The following is a 19,794-nucleotide window of genomic DNA, read 5'->3' as shown; positions in this document are numbered from 1 at the left end:
GCAAGACCATCACCCACCTTTCAGACCTGTTTCCAGCTGGCTACTGATGCTCCCTATAGAGCCTCGGGCAGGACCTGGCTGCCCACTCTTCCTTAGTGCCCATCCTGGGATCCCCCAGGCAGGCTAAGGCTGGGGCCTATGACCTAAGTGCATGCCCAGATCCACAGGGAAGCTGAGACATGCCCAGCACACCCACGTGCAAAAGGTCTCTGAGTGCTGGCTCTGCAGGCCAGGCAAAGCCTTGAGCAGCTCCAGCCACAGGGGGAGGAGGGGAGCCATTACCAAAGGCATTTGAGTGCCACCAAAGACATTCCCAAGAATCCCCAGCCTTGACCAAGTCCCATCAGACAGAACAAAGCCTGAGTGGAGAAAAGGCTGTGTGTGTGCATCCATGTGTGCATCTGCAGAGTGTGTGCAAGAACCTGTCATCGGTCATAAGTGTGTTTCTCAGTAAGGATATATGTATGTGTGTGCATATGTGGGAGTGTGTACAAGAACCTATCACCTGTCACAAGTGTTTCTCAGTAAGGATTTGTGTGTGTGCAAGAACCTGTGTCCCAAGTGTTTCTCAGTATGGATGTGTGTGGGGGGGGAGGACGTGGGGAGTGAACAACTTGGGAAACAGTCCTTCATCATCGTAGGTCATCACCTGCACACCATAGGGTACAGCTGAATCAGTCTCTGGGCCTCCCCTCTGGCTCTGGACCCTCTGTCACACCTCACATCCTGCATGCACCGGCAGGGCACCCTTCTGTGGCAGTCAGCGCCAAATGCAACGCGCAGCTATCACATGCCCTGCAATCTCTCCTCCCAAAACGCCTCCTGTACACAGGAGGGGGCTGGCTTGTGGGCGAAGTTCAGGTGCCCACTGCCTTCCACTGGTAGAAGGACGTCCAGTCCAGCACAGTCAGCGGAGCTCGGGTCCCAAGGGGCGGTGCTACGCTGAGTGAAGTGCTGGGACTCCAGCCGGGGCCACGATGGCCACAGACGTTTTAAACAGAGGCAGGGATGGCATGTTCCCAGCTGTGCTGTGGGTGAATCATTTTGACTAAAAGATCAAAAGGAGAGGCCACTGGTGACAGATCAACCAAGTCTGGCTCTTCTCTCTCCTTGGGACATTCAAAATCCTCCTGGTGTCTGGTAGGGCATTGGGGGGGGGGAATGAAGGGGTCAAAGGTGATAGCAAGGGGTACTTCAGGGGGCCTGTCGCCTTTTTCAGCCCACCTTCCCTGGTCTCTTGAGCTAACTAGCAAGGCTGCAGGATACACTGGACTCTTCCAAGGGCCAGAACCTAAGCGTCCCACCTCCCAGCCCCACCCCCAACATGACAGGATCAGCAACACCATAGATCATAGACCATGGTAGTAAAGTCCCTGGTGGCAGGGTTTGTTTTTAATACTGGAGATTGGAACCTAGGGTTTTGGGCGTGCTAGGGAAGTGAGCTACCACTGGACTATATCCCCAGCTCTTGGAGCTGGGTTTGAAGCCCCATTTCTCCAGAGTGACTGAAGCAAGTTAGCTGACTGCTCTGCACCTCAGTTTCACTCTCTAAAACAGGGACAACCCCAAACCCTATGTCATAGAATTCTTAGTAACAACCACATGTGTAAAGTGCACAGGAAGTGTCTGGCACTCAGGATAAGTACTCACTAAACATGGGCAACTCCTAGAAAAGGGCACAGGGGACACACTACAGACCTTTACCAAATAAGCACTTGTCACATTCACACTGTGATCTAGATCTAATTTTGATCCAACTCTGGAAGCTCAGAGAAAGACCGTCCTCCCCTCCAAGCTTTAACAGATGGAGGTGAGGAAGACAAGAGAGCCCTCTAACTGACACAGAACGGATGCCAATGGATGCACTGTCAGGGCTCTCCTGGGCACAGGAGCCCCCTCATTTCTTTAATATAACCCAGCATCTCCTGGGCCAGCAAGGCTCCAGGTCCTCTGTGAAGATGGAGAACAGCTAGTTCCCCTGGAGGCTTTGTGGGTCTGGCAGTGCAAGAGATGGATTAGAGTGGGTTGGCAGGGAGGCTCATTGGTCACCATCCTCCTCTCCCCTCCCTAGTGCGTCTGTCCATCTTCTTTGGCCATTTCCATGGCTCAGCCAACTCCCTGGTAAGCAAACAAGAAACAAGTGTGGGGTTTGGTCCAAGGATATCATCAGAAAGAAAAAATACAAGTTGCAGATCAATGTTGGGGTGGGAGGGGCTATCCAGAGATGGACAGGGGTCTTTTCATAGTATCTGAGCATCCTGCTTTCTTGCCCCATTCATTGGACACAGGCCAGGCTACACAAGGCCCAGGGCTCATCAACAATGAACATGTGAGGCCTCTTGCTCAAAAACTAACAATTTAGGCTTGCTGGGCATGGCGGCTCATGTTTTTAATTTCAGCACTTGGAGGCAGAAGTAGGAGGATCGCCATGAGTTTGAGGCTGCCCTAAGACTACATAGTAAATTCAGGTCAGCCTGGGCCAGGGTGAGAGCCTACCTTGAAAAACCAAAAACAAAAAAAACCAAAAATTGAGGCTGGAGAGACAGCTCAGCAGTTAACGTGCTTGTCTGCAAAGCCCAACAACCTAGTTCAATTCCTCAGTACCCACGTAAAGCCAGATGCACAAGGTGGCACATGTGTCTGAAGTTCATTTGCAGTGGCTAGAGGCCATGGTGCATCCATTCTCTCTTCCTCTTTTTCTGTCTCTCTCAAATAAATATATTTTTTTATTTTTTAATTTTTATTAGCATTTTCCATGATTATAAAAAAATCCTGTGTTAATTCCCTCCCTCAAATAATTTTTTTGTTTGTTTTGTTTTTCGAGGTAGGGTTTCACTCTAGCCCAGGCTGAGCTGGAATTCACTATGTAGTCTCAGGGTGGCCTCGAACTCACGGTGATCCTCCTACCTCTGCCTCCCGAGGGCTGGGATTAAAGGCATGGACCACCACGCTCGGCTAAATAATTTTTTTTTTTAAGCTAAGAATTTTATTCTGGGTGTAGCCTAGTGCAAAGGTCTTACCTGACATGTTTGAAGTACTGAGTTCTCACCCCAGTGACATCAAGAAAATGTTTTCAAAGACAGTATTAGTAGGGTTAGACCAAGACAAAACCCCTCCGACCAAGGGTCTTGTGTGACTATCAGTCCTAAAGCCAGGCCTATGCACTAATCTCTTAAGAGCATGGGCTTCTTCCTTCTGGGGAAAGGGCTTCAACTTTCAAGGTATTATGGCAGAAAGGCTAAGCAAGACTCTAGCTGAGACTAAGGTGGGTTCAGTTAGCCCTGCCTTCTCCCTCCACTGAGACTGAAGAACTTGGTGGCTGGACGAGCTTCACAGTAGGGCAGGCTCTGCAGGCTGCGGAGACAGAGGGAAGTGGACAAAAGCATGGAGGAGATGAGAGCAGAATCACCAGGACAGTCTGTAACTGTCCATGGAGAGGGAGGGATGGGCCTGGAGACAGCTGGGTCCATGGACTATGGTACTGTTAGAGGAAGGAAAGCAGCAAAGGGCACAGGGACATTGAACTTTGCTTCACTGGCCAGCAGTGGGAATCAAGAATCCTACCCAGGGGCTGAAGAGATGGCTTAGTGGTTAAGGTGCTTGCCTGTGAAGCCTAAAGACCCAGGTTCAATTCTCCAGAACCCTCATAGGCCAGATGCACAAGGTGGCACATGCATCTAGAATTCATTTGCAGTGGCTAGAAGCCCTGGTGTACTCATTTTCTCTAATAAATAAATGAATGAGTGAATGAGTAAATAAATAAAACATTATAAAAAGAATCCTATCCAGGGGCTGGAGAGATGGCTCAGCACTTGCTTGCAAAGCCTGCTGGCCCTGGCTCAATTTCCTAGTACCCACATAAAGCCAGATATACACAGTGGTGCATGCATCTGGAGTTTGTTTGAGTGGCACACCCATTCTCTCTTTGTAAATAAATAAATAAAAATCCTAATGATTGAGATGGGGAGGTAATATGATGTAGAATGGAATTTCAAAGGGCAAAGTGTCAGGGGGGAGGGAGGGAATTACCATGGGATATTTTTTTATAATCATGGAAAATGTTAATAAAAATTTAAAAACTAAAAAAAAAAAAAGAAATAAAATAAAATAAAAGTGTGTCTGAATTAAAAAAAAAATCTTACTCCACTTGAGAAGCTGATGCAGGCAGATAACTGCTCAGAGGAAGATTAGAATGAGACACACACATTCAGGGGTCACAGGCTTAGAAATGTTAGCATTAACCCATGTAATTGGGTAAGGCCTCGGTGGGTTAAAAATGGGTGAGGGTTTCAATGGGTTCAAGAGCTCTGTTACTTTAGGTGAATTCTCTATATTTTTTCTGAGGTATGGTTTCACTCTAGCTAAGGCTGACCTGGAATTCACTATGTAGTCTCAGGGTGGCCTTGAACTCATGTCAATAGTCCTTCCACCTTTAGGTGAATTTTTTAACCATCCCCTAATACCCCACATTCCCTTCTATAAAGGGAGGTAGTAGGGCTGGAGAGATGGCTTAGCAGTTAAAGTGCTTGCCTGCAAAGTCTAAGGACCCAGGTTCGATTTTCCAGATCCCATGTTAAGCCATATGTACATGACGGCGCTTGCATCTGGAGTTCGTTTGCAGTGGTTAGAGGCCCTGGAGCATTCCTTCTCTCTTCCTGTCTTTAACGCATAAATAAAAAAATTTAAAAATATATTTGAAAACCCTTCCTAGACTGATGGGTAACAAACATGAGGCATGTAGCTTTTTTTTTTTTAATAAAGGGAGGCAGGAATACTAACCTCTTGGTGGGTTTCAACATGGGTGCATGAAAGGGGCACATTCAGTACAGCCCCAATACCATCAACCCATGATGGTGATGCTGACACTGTAGGCTTGGATGGATGTGGAGGGACCCCCCCCCCCCAACCCTCCGCCTCCCTGTGTGTCAGGCAGGGCTTTGGGTGTTCGAACGCCTCCATAATTTGGTGTGCTGGAAGGTAACAAGTGCCATGGCAAAGGAAAAATAGTGTAGAATAAGTTGAGCAGAGGACATCCCGATATCAAATAGAGCAGCTGGGGAAGCCTTCCTAACTAAATGACATTGGGGCAATACCTTGGAAGCAAGGAAGGGTATCACACAGCTATTTGAGGAGGCAGCTTCCAGACAGGAGGGAGAGCTGGTGCAAAGGTGGCTTTTTAAGGAAGCTCCCCATGGCAGGGATGACTGGTCCTCCACACGGCAGAGACAGGCTGCTCTCCACCATGGTGACAGCCAATTCTCCAGCACAGAGCTCCATACAGTGAGGTACAAGGCTTTGGGTAGGTCCAGGGGTTTCCTTTGGGGCCCCTCACCCCCAATATAGACCTTACCTGGATCAACAGTGGAGCTTTTCCTCCTCCTGGTCATGGAGTGTCTCCTCAAAGCTGGATTCAACTGGCTCTTTGTTCCAGAACTCCCAATTAAAGCATAAATCCGAGCCATCGTCCCCTGAACCTGTGGGGATCCAAGATGAGGATTCTGGGATGGTCAGAGCCTGTGGCTCATTCCCAGGCACCAAACGAGTCCTCTGTCAGGTCTAGGGTCCCTGCAGCCTTGTCTGAGACCAGAAGGCCAGGGCAGAACTGTGATACAGGGACAAGCTCTGGTACTTCATGAAGAATTCAGGGCCTTGGGTAGAGACCACGGAGGGACAGAAAAAGGTTGTCCTAGGAAAAAGTGGCCATATCTACCTATTAAAAAGGGACCAGCACTAGAGAGGTGGCTCAGTGGTTAAGGCTTTTACCTGCAAAGCCTAAGGACCTGAGTTTGACTCCCCAGAACCTACATAAACCAGATGCACATAGTGGAACATGTGTCTGGAGTTCATTTGCAGTGGCTAGAGGTCCTAACATGCCCATTCTCTCACTTTATCTGCTTCTTTCTCTTTCTCACCTTCTCTCAAATAAATGTCTTTTACTTATTTATTTACTAGAGAGGGAGATAGAGAGAATGGGTACACAAGGGCCTTTAGCCACTGCAAATAAACTCCAGACACATGCTCCATCATGTGCATCTGGCTTATGTAGGTTCTGGGGAATCAAACCGGCAGGCAAGTGCCTTAACTGTTAAGCCATCTCTCCAGCCAAGGCAGAGGTAAGAGGATCACTGTGAGTTTGAGGCCAGCCTGAGAGTACATAGTGAATTCCAGGTCAGTCTGGGCTAGAGGGAGACCCTACATCAAAATATAAAACAAATGGCTCTTGGCTTAGCAGCTAAGGCATTTGCCTACAAAGCCTAAGAACCCATGTTTGACTCTCCATGTCCCACATAAGCCAGACACACAAAGTAACCCAAACATGCAAGCTTGCACATGTGCACAAGGGGGCACACATGGCTGGAGGCCCAGGCATACCAATTCCTTCCCTCTAGCATGCAGAAAAGGCCAGTCATGGTGATACACGTGTTTAATCCTAGCACTCGGGAAGCAGAGGTAGAAGGATCACTGTGAGTTCTAGGCCACCCTGAGACTACATAGTGAATTCCAGGTCAGCCTGGGCTAGAGACAGACCCTACCTCAAAAAGAAAAAAAAAAAAAAAAGCCAGTCTGTTGCGCTTGCCTCAAACACAAAACACAAAACAAAAGAATACGAGAAGGGACAGACTCAAGAACAAACAGATGACTTACTGCTGCAGTTTGAATGTGAAATGTCCCCCATGGGCCCATGTGTCCCCAGCTGCTGGCACTGTTTGGGAAGGTGCAGCCTCCCTGGTGGAAGGAAGCAGGTCACTGTGGCTGGCCTTGAGGTTTGATAGGCAGGCTCCTCTTCCTGTTTGCTCTCTGCTTCCTGACCGAGTATGCCATGTGACCAGCTAGTTTGGGCTCCTGCCACCACACCTTCCCTGCCATGATGGGCAGTACCCTCAACTGCGAGCCAAAATAAACCCTTCTTCCTTTTTCTTTGCATGTGTTTGTGGATATAAGGTGTGTGGTGTATGTACATGGCTGTGCTCTATGTGGGCTCTCCTGAAGCAGAACATCAGGTTCCTACTCCATCACTTTTCCACTCTTTTTTGTTTGCACTAGAGTCTCTTAACTGATAATGCAGCTTGCTGCTTTTTCATGAGCCCAGGGGATTCCCTGGTCTCTGCTCCCTTTTGTGGGACTGGTGTTACAGCCATGCCCAGCTGTCTACATGGGTTCTGGAGTTTTGAACTCAAGTGGTTTTAGGCCCTCGTGCTTGGTACAAGAAGAGCACTTAACTGCTGAGCCACCTCTCTGCCCCCTTCCTTAAGTTGTTCTTGTCACGTTATTTGCCATAGCAACGGGAAAAGTAATTCATATATGCAGTGTATTAGTCATCATGCAGGGAGAGACCTGTCCACACTAGGCCAGTCCTTAAGGAATGTCTGTGTACATATGGACAGTTTCCACTGCGGCCTGTTGTGAAGCACACACGAGTAAAAGAGCTCCTGGAAGTGGGCTGGGGAGATGGCTCAGCAGTTAAGAGCATTTGCCGCTTAAGCACAAGGGCCTTTTAGGGTGGAGACCATGAGGTCCAACTCTGAGGGGTGGACACTAGAGAATCACAGGGAATGACGTACAGAAGCTCCAGGTTTAGGGAAAGAGCCCATCTCAAGGACATACGTGGATGGGTGGTAAAAGAAGGGTACCTGGTACTCTCCTCTGGCTTCTGCATGCTCTCACAAGGCACACGTGTCACATCTGTAAACACGCATGCACACACCACACGTCATATATGCACTCAAACACAATTCCTGCAAGCACACACACCCTTCATTCCATCGACAGAGGCTTGGGTGACTCAACTGGCACACTCACACTGCTGGGAGGCATGGTCTAGTCTCTTGGTGGCATGTCCTGTTGCTTAAGTGACTGCAGTACATCTCTTTCAAACTTGCATGATGCTCATGGTTTGTCACAGGCAAGTTTTGGAAAACCTGTGTATGGTGCAACCTCTCTGTCTTGTTGTTTTATTTGATTTTTTGAGGTAGGGTCTCACTCTAGCCCATGCTGACCTGCAATTCACTATGTATTCTCAAGCTGGCCTCGAACTCACAGCAATCCTCCCCACCTCCTAAGTGCTGGGATGAAAGGCATGGGTCACCACACCCAGCTTTTTTTTCTTTCCAAACTAGTATTGCTCCCCTCATCCAAATGTTTTTGAAAACCTACATGTCATTGAGCATGAGCACAGCTTTGCTAACCTGCTTATGTTGGGAAGGCGAGGTGGGAAAAGAGGGTGCTGGAAAGATTACTTTTCTGAGTGTAGTCCTAGGTTTCATAGGTTGCCATCTTGATCAAAAGCAGATCAAAAAGGGTGAGCTTCAGACCAGGGAAGGAGCCCAGTGATAGAGAGCTTGCCTAGCGTGTGTGAAGCCCTGGGTTCAATCCCAGTACTCGGGTGGGAGGGGGGATTCAGGCTGAGCTTCCACTCCAAGTCCTAAACCAACTGCCCTGGGTGCACCTGGCCCTCCTCTGTGAAGTGAGCAGTGTCGTGGCAGTGTGTGACGACGGTTAGGAGAGGCGGGACGCACAACAGGGCCTGGGTCACACAGGCATTCGGCAGTGTGCACCCAGCTGCCATGCTGCTCCCCACAGGAAGGGGGGGTATGGGAGTCAGGAGGTGTCTCTCTGTTTTTCATCTGGAATTCCAGCCACACTGATTCTAACAAACCCTAGCACAGGGGCATGGCACACACTACTACTGAGGGTGACAAGAAAACAGCAACCCAGAGAGGAATGCCCACTTCACTCTGAGGAGAGGTTGTCTTTCCTGAGAACAGGCCCATTTCAAAATGCCTTGTGGAGGTACAAAAGGTGTCCCTCTCTGCAGAAGCCTTACAAAGCCACTCCTACACTCCCACAGCAACAGATACCGAGCCAGCACTTTGCCTGCAAGCTCCTACTGTGTGCCAGGTGTGTACAGGCCTTAAACGCCCTGCCCTGTGGGCTCGTGACACACTTCTACCCATCAGAACCTCTTCCCAGCCTAAAAGGGCAAGATGGACAGCCACTGCTCCCATTTCACAGATGAGAAAACTGAGGCTCAGACAGGTCTGGCTCAAAGCCACCAGCTGGTAGGTGCAGAGCCAGGATGTGAAGTTCACATTTCCAGCTACTTCACTGGCTGTAACCTTGGGCAGGTGGTGGCTTCTGCTTCCCCCACTGTATAACAAGGGCTCCTTGACCGTGCATCTCAAGGGTGAAGCTTACAGCACAGTACTACAAGACATCAGCTGTTGCTATGAGCTAGAAGAAAGGGCTAAGACTAGGCTTGGAACTCAAGTTTTTTACACAACAAAGGAATAGCTTTTATGGCTAGGGCATGAACATGCCTGTGCCCGCCACCAGGTTGAAAGCTTAGACTGGACTTCTAGGGTGCGCTCTGGTCTACCCCAGGAGTATGAGGAGGATAAGCTTGAAACAAATGTTTTCCAGAATCACACGGACCTCCTGGGCTCTGGAAGGAAATCCCAGTGAGGACACCAGACCCCCAGGGTGGTTCATGGGGCAGATGGGGTGATGTGAACTGCTCGCCTAGCCTCAGTAACTTATGACCAGAGCTGGCAGCAGGCTGGGCACCTTCTTCCCAGCTGGTCAAATGCCATGTTGCTGAGGAGCCAGAAGAAAGCCCAGGAGACAAGATGCCAGAGGAGCATCTCCTGCCGTACCCCAGCCCACCAGGAGGTTCCCTCAAGGCTAGCTCTACCTGGCCTCCTGCTCCTCTTGGTGGCATGCTGAGGTCAGGACCAGTAACAGCCAGCTTTCATGATCCCGTGTCCCAGAGAAGGGCAGAGGCATGGTCTGGGCAGAGAACTGGCAATGGTCTGTGGGAATCTAACCAGTGCCAGAGGCTGCCATATCCCGTTGTGCAAGTTGTTTTCTGCGTAAAAGCGCCCAGCTGGGGATGAGTGGGGCAGAAATGCGGCCCACGCTGCACTCATAGAGCCTTTTGTGAAGGAAGGGGCACATTTCTCGAATTTAGAAATTAGAGAGTCACTTCTAATTTGTATGAAAGACCCTGTGCACCAACGGTGACCCTGAGGGGACACAGCACAAACAAGCATACAAAACAGTACTTCCCAAACGCAGGAATTATAGGTTAAGAAACTCCAAACTATCAAACAATTTTTTCCTCTTACAGTTGAGCCACACTGAAAATGCCTGCTCTGGGACACCTTATTCTATCTGGACCCCTGCCCAGCTCGAAGATTAGGGCCCAGCCACTCACCTTGGTTAAGTAAGAAGCATAACCAAATGACCACCAAGAACAGCAGCAGACCCACAGGCAGGCAGAACCAGAACACCAGGAAAGAGAGCGTGAGGTCGTTCACCAGAGGCACCAGAGGGTACTTCATGGTACATGTGTGACCCAGAGGGGCTTCCTGAGCTGAGCAGGCTGGGGATGTGGCAGCCCGGCCAACACTCTTCTCTCAGCCCAGTTGTGACTGAACAGGGACTGTGATGTAACAAGGAAGGAAGTCAGTGTCTTCAGGCAAAGCCTAGCCTACAGGGGAAGAAGCTGAGGGACAGCTGGCAGGGAGACCCTCTAGCTGAATGAAGGCCCGTTCTGCAAAGGCCAATCAAAGCCTGGCTCCGCCCAGCAGCCATTGGGTCCTTGGGACAGCCTCCCTGATCCTCTTAAAAAAATGGAAATGAGAGGCATGGTGGTGTACTGCCTTTAATCCCAACACTTGGGAGGCAGAGGTTTGCCTGCCTTGAGTTAGAGGCCACCCTGCCTGAGACTACATAGTGAATTCCAGGTCAGTCTGGGCTAGTGTGAAAACCTTCCTTGAAAAGACAAACAAAAATGAACATGAGGCAGCTGGTGAGATGGCTTAGTGGTTAAGGCACTTGCCTGCAAAGCCAAAGGACCCAGGTTTGATTCCATATATATATATACATATATATATATATATATATATATATATATATATATACATTTTTTTTTTGTTTTGTTTTTGTTTTTTCGAGGCAGGGTCTCACTCTAGCTCAGGCTGACCTGGAATTCACTATGTAGTCTCAGGGTGGCCTCGAACTCACGGCGATCCTCCTACCTCTGCCTCCCGAGTGCTGGGATTAAAGGCGTGCGCCACCACGCCCGGCTTAAATAAATATTTTTAAACGAAAACACAAATGAGTAATTCTAAGTTAGAAAAATGGGAGCTGGGAAAAAAGAACCCACCCTGGATGGGTGTCCACATATTATATAGGAGTTGCGAGGAACCAGCTAGGTTCCTGGGTTCTGCCTTCCATCAGCACATGCACACACCTACACTGCCAAGCTTGTGGAGGCGGGAGCCCACAGAACCAAGGCAGCTCAGTGCTCCAAGGCAAGTGGCTGGGGTGTTCTGGCAATAATAACATGCAGGAAATGCAGGCCCAGTATTGAGAGATCGCCACCTTCTTCTCCAAGACAGCCCCTAAGCCTGATTTTATGTTGAATCTCCCATATTTGTGTTATGGTAGCAAACTGTTGGCACATTGTAGGCTACATCTATCTGCCAGGCCAGGTTAGGCTACTGGAGTGGGCTGACATCTGAAACTTCCTCACACACATTGAGCCCTAACTGAAATGATTCACTTAAGGGCTTCTGCACTTACAGGCTTTCCATAGAATAAAGGCTTGTCCCCTTATCTCCTAAGTGGGCAGGACAAATGCCATTCTTATCTTTTCCTACCTGGCCTATCATCCATTCATTCATGTAGTACTTAGTAAATGCACACATGTGGCAGGAAGGAGGCTCTGGGCCTCCCAGGTCCACCAGGCCTTAGCTGGAGGAAGGGGCTGTAACCAGCTGGAAGCTAAGGAGAGGGAAAGTCAGAGACTGACACATGTAGCCCTGTTCAGAGGATCCTAGGCCGGGCTTGGTGGTGCACGCTTTTAATCCCAGCACTTGGGAGGCAGAGGTAGGAGGATCACCATGAGTTCAAGCCACCCTGAAACTACATAGTGAATTCCAGGTCAGCCTGGGCTAGAGTGAGACCCTACCTTAAAACACACATACTTTTGGCTATGAAAGCTTCCCAAACACCAAAATGTAGCCACTGTGCAGTCAACTCTCCTGGCCAGCAGACCCAGCCAGAAGCCTGTGGCTGCAGGCAGCGTTGGCGGGTGCACAGTGCAGAAGCAGCTCCAGGTCCCTGGCAGGTTGGGAGGCAGCACACGAGCAGCCTGCGGAGTCCGGGTTGGGCTGGGCTGGAAGGAGAGCTCAGGACACAGACAGGCACTTCAACAGCTTGCTTCTCAAGTTTTACACATTATATAGGTATCAAAGCTCCAATCTGGCCCTGTGGAACCTTCTGTAGCAAATCCTATGCAAAGGGGGCCATTGGAGACAAAGGGTGACACCTGTGTCTTATCCCCTTTACAAGTGTTCAGCTCTGCTAGAGGTCAATTCTCTGCAGGCAGAAAATCCCAGGGCTCAGAGGCACATTCTAGCCTGAGTAACTCCTAGCCATGGTCAGCTAGGTCTTAATGTTACAAACACCTTCCAGCATGAAAGGCTACATACTTTTCTTTCACAATTTTGAGTATTTCATGAAGCTCTATAAACCAGGGTAAAAATCACAGATCTAAATAACCTAAATTATGCAGGGTCAACAGTTAGCAGAAAATACTGCAGTGTGAGCTAAGAGTACCCATGCAGGTATCAGACGCCCAGCCTATAACCAAAAGCACACACAAATTTATTAGATAAGAATCTCCTTAAAATTTAATTGACTAAATGTATTACATTCAGTATTCCATGGGTTTCTGTGGACAAAGGATCGGCATAAATACGAACCACCTCTGGCCCTTCTTCCCTAGCTGACACAAGCCACACAGGCAGCAAGGGACGTTAGGTGCATCTTCATATTTACATTTTGCCTTTACTTTACAGTTCAGTGGCAGAAATATTTACAGAAAATACAATAGGAAAAAGATCATGTCTTGGCAATATACCAAAATTCATACAAATTGTGTATATGGTTTCAAGCAAATTACGGTACTGCTTAGTTTTTAGCCACATCTGCCAAGCCCTTCAGAGAAGAAAGATATCTTAGATGGTTACTGCGCAAGACAAGGACTTGGGAACTTGATTTGCTTCGATAGGTATTGGGCGCCTACTATATGCAAGGCACTGTGAAATCCCACATTACACCTTTCCCTCACCATTAGAAACAAGAGCATCTGACAAGGGTGGATATTCTGAGAAAACCTACAGGGCATGGCTCTACTATCCAGGGAGCCCCTCCAATTCAGCCCTTTCAAGGTGCTATCGGAGAATGATAGAAATACACTGGCTAACTCTGACAGTGCCTTCAATGCTAAGGGAGAACTATTGCCAGCAGAAGTGTCCAGAGACCTCCAGGATGGCTGTCACCATCTACCATGACACAGCTTTGTCCAGGACTCTCACTGGGAGGAGGCCCCACTTGTTAACAGAAACACACATGCCCGAAGACTCCTGCATAGGAATCAGTTCTCAAGAGTCTGACATTTTCCCAGCACACACAGGAACCAATCATTCAAGATGGCCGCCTATATTACCTGTGGACCACAGGTAGACAGGATCAGAATGATTAGTCTAGCAGAGAGCAGCTGTCCTGAAAACAGAGGAGCTGGACAAGGAGAAAAGTGCTCACAGACAAATGTGTGTGGCATACATGTGTGTGTGGCATACATGTGTGTGTGGCTGGGGGAGGCTATCAAAGAGCCAAAGGGCAGGAGGTGATCTTAGCAGGAAGGCTGGACAAAAAGAGATGGCTGAATACAGGGAGGGTTACAGAGGTAAGAGACCCCTTTGTCCTGATGACTCTTAAGACAGAAGAAAGCCCCTCCCTGCAGCTTCCCACAGAATAGAAGGTCCCCCACCTGCCTGTCCTCTTCCTAGAACGCCATACTCCTCTAAACCCTGGGACATGTAGAAGTGAACTGTGAAAGCCACAGTCAAGTGGTCCAGGCTTTCACCACAGAGTATGGAATAGTGCTGGCAAATTCAAGTGCACTATAAAGATTCTTATTAGATACTAAAAATGTTCATCTGGTATTCTCCTACTTAAAGTGATTTTAACATAGGAAAGAGAATCACTTCGGTGAAGAGCAATCCAGCCCATACTGTGTAAGGCCCAGAGGTTCTCAACATACTCCCCATCAGGCAAGGGGAGTGCCGAGCACCTGGTCAAGTATACTGGCTGTGCCAATTAAACTGTGCATACTCAGAGATTGTATACCCTGCCTTCCTTGGAGAAATACCATATGCCCCAGATCTCACACTGTATTTACCAAGGTTGTTACCTTACCAAAATCATTAGAATTACAGAGTTTCAGAAACTAGAGCCAATCAAAAGGATCAGCAAGCTTATCTCATAACACACACACACACACACACACACACACACACACACACGCACACGCACACGCACACATAGCTGCTCCTCTTTCTGACATTCATTTGAACTATGCCCAAAGCAAAAGACTTCTTGGAAGAATCACACCACGGAAGTAGACTGCCACCAGTTATTTATAACCTCTGGAATGTTGTAAGTTGCACATTTGTTTACCGCCTTCTTGGGAGTTTTCACAAAGAACAAGAACCCAATTTTCGCCGGATATGTCAATGTGGAACTTCCTTGAAAGTTGTTCCAGGGCTGGAGAGATGGCTTAGCAGTTAAGGCATTTGCCTGCAAAGCCAAAGGACCTCAGTTTGATTCCCCAGGACCCATGTAAGGTGGCTCATGTGTCTGGTGTCCATTCGCAGTGGCTAGAAGCCCTGGCGCACCCATTCTCTCTTTTTCTCAAATAAATAAATAAAAATAAAATATTTTTTAAAAAATTAAGAAAGTTTTTCAATCTCACCTTTTTTTTTTTTCTGTTACTACTAATTGTTAACATATATTCCCCATCCTGTTATCACCTGGAAAGATTAGTCAATTGACCAGCTCAAAAAGAAATCAATGACTAACCACTATTATGCCCTGAATGGACAATGGAGTCATGGGAAGTGGGGGAGGAGGAGGACTACAGCAAGGACAAGGACGACAAGGAGGTTATCTGTACCTGAGCTGAAAACAAACATGAAAAAAGGCGGGTAGCAAACCGAAGACCAAGAGCTGCTATGCTCACGTTTCTTGCGCAAGGATGGCAAAATACATACTTCTACAATGGAGTTATCTGCACAGGGGAATTCGGTCCAACATGACCCTTGACACTCTCAGAACTACCAAAACATCAAAGCAAACAAACCACTGTAGCCCTGGGCCACAGAAGCTAGTGACATGAGAGGGGATGGTGGGTAACACCCACTCAATTCTGACCACTCCTCTTTGGATTCAATGTCACTTCTTAAGACAATGGAATCTCACTAAAGAGGCAAGCACATAAAGACAGGAGTGATGTATACTGAGCACTGGTGTGTCTGAGTCTGGCCACCCTGGCAGCAAAGCAGTAGTGAGGTAACAGAAACATTTCCAAAGCCCTGGCAGGGATTTGTCATGCCTTCAGCTGATTAAGGCCAGAAAGCTTAAAACAACGACCCAAAGCAGTGGTCACTGACATTTGCTAACTGTGATGCGGCCCAGGTGTTCTTTGAAAGAGCTAGTGAGGAGTGCTGAGGGGCCACTTCCTGAAACTCAAAGGAGGACCTTTCATCTACTATCGAAGTTTGCTGCCTGGTCCTCTCAGAAGTCATGGATGAAACCAAATAATTTTCACCCCTTGTGGTGGATTTTCATTTCTTAGTATTTAACCAAGGAATCAGAAATGTTTCACCTACCACTGTGTCACCAAACTGAGTAATAATGAAGAGTGGCAGCATCACCGCTGACTTAGCTTTTCATCCCACAATGTTCATTATCAGCAAGCCCATTAGAGAAGAAGGCTTCGCCCCCATTTTATAAGTCTGTTCAGAAGCCCATGCCTTCAGACAGACCTACACAGGATGAGAATGACAATGTGCTTAAATATGGAGAAAATATGAAATATTTTAATATCAGACTTCTTATCTGAGCAAAAGCCATTTATGCTCTTTCCTGTTGTCAGTATGACAGAAGATGACACATGGATCTGCAAATGAGCTGAAGGTGAGACTTCTTTCCTTCTCCATGCTGTGATCTTGAGACTTCAAATGTCCTGGAAGATTCTGAGACAGATTTTAATCTTGAATACAATTTCCTAAAAAGTGAGGTATAAAACTATCTTCAGGATCTAATTTGCAAATGTGTCAATACTATCAATGCATGTGTTTTACTGAGATGCACAAAAGCCTTTCTCCTCAAAAGGCTTGTATTAAACTAAAATTGTCATTTTTTTTTAAATAAAGTTTATGGCTAAAATGTTTATCATCATTACCAGCAGGACTATGATTGTGTCTGGGAGCCCATTTCACTAGGAAGCTGGAAGTCTTCTACCCAATGGGCTTACACAATGTGTTTCTTCTATTCTGGTGATTAAACAGTAAGCTCTTGGGGAGTGAGTTGTTTTTATTTTACAAGTGATCACTGATCACATCGTCTCACTTTGATATTATATAGTCCCCACACTGGAGTTCACTTGTCCCAGACAGTGCTCTAAGAACCACAGCTCTTGAGTCCAACCTCCTGGAAGAGTGCGGTATAAAACTCTGGCTCCAACTGCTTATTCCGGTACTTGTTGACAATGTCCGTGATTTTCTGTTTCCGGCGGACATGTGGTGGACTGTAGGAATCACTCTCCAGTCTCTTTCTTCTACAAATGTTTATTACAGTCTGCCTCACCAGGAAGCCTTAAAAACAGAGGGTTGGAAAAACTGTCAGTAGCCAGTCAGGTGAACTCATAGTGTTCAATGTTCTCTGGATACTTAAATTATTTCTTTCCATTTGTACAATTGCTCATATCAGGAGACAAACATACCACTGAGGCGAAACTGGACAAAGAAAGACACTAATTGGAAAATCAAATCAGTTTGCTCTGGGGGTGGGATGGCTCAGAGGTTAAAGGTATTTATTGCAAAGCCTGCTGGCCAGAGTTGAATTTCCCAGCCACTCATGTAAAGTCAGATGGGCATTTGTTTGCAGTAGCAAGAGACCCTGGTGTGTGCGACCCCTGCCCCAACCAAATAAAAAAAAGCTTGCTCTAACAATCCATTTTTGCCAACTACATCCCTCTTTTTACAAGGGAAACAGAACTTTCTCTTCCCCCACCCCCAGTTCCTTATTTATATTTTCACCCTTTCTTCTTTGTCAGAAACACTGAACAGAGTTTTGTCTGTTCTACTCCTTGTTAGACTACTGTACTGATTTACAGAGTTTTTAAAAAAGCCAACTCTGTAGACACCTTTAGAGTTTACTTTTATAATAAAACTGTTGAATTATTAGATGTTTACATTCCTAAAGATAAAACAAATGTAGTCTTTTACCTTAAAAAAAAGAATAAAAAATATAAAAAAATACTTTAACTTCTTGTTTTATAAGTGTTAAAGAAATACAAAAGGAACTATAATCCTTCAGCACATGTGAAGTGTTTACCAAGTGCTCGTCGGCTGACTATCATCCCATCCACAAGAGGAATAACCATGTTAAATTTTCCAGTGGCTCCTTGGATTTTTATCCGGAATAATCCAGTGTTTAAAGGATGAATGAAGATAACTGGAACTTCTTTTTCAAGAGTTGTAGATCTTAGAAAAGAAAAATTTTTTAGCTCAGACACACTGAAGTTGAAGTTTCTGCTATGCAGTTTAAGAATACATTCCATAGCTGGGCATGGTGGCGCACGCCTTTAATCCCAGCATTCGGGAGGCAGAGGTAGGAGGATTGCCATGAGTTCAAGGCCACCCTGAGATTGACAGAGTTAATTCCAGGTCAGCCTGGACCAGAGTGAGACCCTACCTTAAAAAACCAAAAAAAAAAAAAAAAAAAAAAAAAAGAATACATTCTAAGGGGCTGGAGAGATGGCTTAGTGGTTAAGGTGCTTGCCTGCAAAGCCAAAGAACCTTGGTTCTATTCCCCAGTACCCACATAAACCAGAAGCACAACACGGTGCATGGGTCTGGAGTTTGTTTGCAGTGGCTGGAAGCCCTGGCATACCCACATTCTCTCTCTTTCTCTCTCTGTCTCTTTCCCTCTCATCCATCCATCTATCTATCTATCTATCTATCTATCTATCTATCTATCTATCTGATCTATCTAATCTATCTAATCTATCTATCTATCTATCTATCTATCTATCTATCTATCTATCTGGCAAGCACATTCCAAGGGAAATTGTCACCTGCAAGTTTAAAAAAGACCCAATGGGTCAGGATGCTCAGAATCCTTTTCCTGGAAACCCAGGTTGCTGCTGCCTGTAATACTTAGTCCTATGCATTCACTACTGGGGTTGGGCTTTTTAAGTTAGTAAGAAGAGCCTGAAAAAATATACTTAGAAAACCACTAGGAATTTGGGGTACAAGGCCAGGCAATCTACTGTAGGGTGCTAAAGATTCAGCAGCCAGTTCCAGGACTCTTTGTCCTCCTATTGTAAAGAACAGAAGTGGGGCTATTAAAATGTTAAGGCTGAACCCAGAAGAGAAGCAGAAATGGCAAAAGCCCAGTGTGGAAATTCCAGATATATTTTTTTCCAAAGTCTGATATATTACGCTATGTAAAATAAGCCAGATGCAAAAAGAAAAATTCTACATGACACTATTTATAGGAAGGAAGAAAATAGGACAGCATGGTGCCTATACACCTTTAATCCCAGCACTCAGGAGGCAGAGGTAGGAGGACTGCTGTGAGTTCAAACCCATCATGGAACCACAGAGAGAGTTCCAGGTCAGCCTGGGCTAGAGTGAGACACTACCTTGAAAGGAAAAAAAGAAAAAAGCAAAAAAAAAGACAAAGCAGCCAGGCATGGTAGCTCACGCCTTTAATCCCCGCACTTGGGAGGGAGAGGTAGGTGGATCACCATGAGTTCAAGGCTACTCTGAGACTGCATAGTAAATTCCAGGCCAGCCTGGACTAGAGTAAGCCCTACCTCAAAAAAAAAAAAAAAAATAAATAAATAAAAAATGAAAAACAAGAAAGAGAGAGAGAGAACAAGCAAATAATCCAGTTCAGAGAGCAGAATGGGAATGGGAATGGGGGAAGACATTACTGAAAGGGTACAGAATTTGAATAATGCAGAATGAGTATGTTCTGGAGATAAATGTACAGCACACTGGTTAACGTGAATAATACTATATTGAATACTTACAAATTTGGTGTGAGGAAGGTCTAATGCCAAGTGTTCTTTATCATGAAATAACCATAGTAATAAGGATAAAGTTTGTGGGAGAAAACGTCTAGTGATGCAGATATGTTTATGGCATAACCTATGATGGCTCCATGTATATATACTTCCAAACTACCAAGGGTAGAACATACCATGTGTGTACAGCTTTCTGCATGACAAACACATCAATAAAGGAGATTTTTCATTCGCTACTTTACTCTTTTCTGAGATGACAGTCTCACCACATAGCCCAGACTGGCTCTAAATTTGTGATCCTTCTGCTTCAGTCTCCCAAGTGCTGATATTACAGGCATGGGCTACCACAATTGGCAATAAAGTGATTTTAAAAAATCCTTGCTTTTGAAGGGAGGAGGATACTTAATAGGCTGATATTGTATATATGTAAGTACAATGATTGTAATGGGGAGGTAATATGATGGAGAATGTAATTTCAAAGGGGAAAGTGTGGGGGTGGGGAGGGAGGGAATTACCATGGGATATTTTTTTTATAATCATGGAAAATGCTAATAAAAATTTAAAAATTAAAAAAAAAAAAGAAACAGCCAGTGATAAAACAATTTAAAAAATAAATAAATAAGCCT

At 46.3% G+C, this 19,794-nt stretch overlaps 2 protein-coding genes across 7 annotated transcripts in view; both read right to left on the bottom strand.

The window, feature by feature from the left end:
• Positions 1 to 1,861: 1,861 nt before the first annotated feature.
• On the bottom strand, positions 1,862 to 10,390 carry Adig (adipogenin). Its single transcript, XM_004666635.2, has 3 exons — positions 10,214 to 10,390; positions 5,351 to 5,474; positions 1,862 to 2,118 (listed from the first exon to the last, which is right to left on the bottom strand). The coding sequence occupies exons 1-2, from the start codon at positions 10,338 to 10,340 to the stop codon at positions 5,356 to 5,358; spliced, it is 246 nt and encodes an 81-aa protein (XP_004666692.1). The 5' UTR covers positions 10,341 to 10,390; the 3' UTR covers positions 1,862 to 2,118; positions 5,351 to 5,355.
• A 4,373-nt stretch (positions 10,391 to 14,763) lies between these two features.
• Ralgapb (Ral GTPase activating protein non-catalytic subunit beta) overlaps positions 14,764 to 19,794 on the bottom strand; it is a 116,118-nt gene continuing 111,087 nt past the window's right edge. For all 6 annotated transcript variants that reach the window (XM_012950722.2, XM_045155847.1, XM_004666683.3 and 3 more), the window contains 2 exons: positions 17,470 to 17,618; positions 14,764 to 16,727 (listed from right to left, as the gene is read on the bottom strand). In XM_012950722.2, coding sequence (XP_012806176.1) covers positions 16,534 to 16,727; positions 17,470 to 17,618 — 343 coding nt within the window. In that variant the 3' untranslated portion in view covers positions 14,764 to 16,533. The remainder of the gene's footprint in view (positions 16,728 to 17,469; positions 17,619 to 19,794) is intronic.

The sequence above is a fragment of the Jaculus jaculus genome, chromosome 8 (assembly GCF_020740685.1).
Source record: "Jaculus jaculus isolate mJacJac1 chromosome 8, mJacJac1.mat.Y.cur, whole genome shotgun sequence".
Taxonomy (NCBI): domain Eukaryota; kingdom Metazoa; phylum Chordata; class Mammalia; order Rodentia; family Dipodidae; genus Jaculus; species Jaculus jaculus.
Note: the sequence above shows the minus strand (reverse complement) of the source record. Positions and strands in the feature narration are given on the sequence as shown.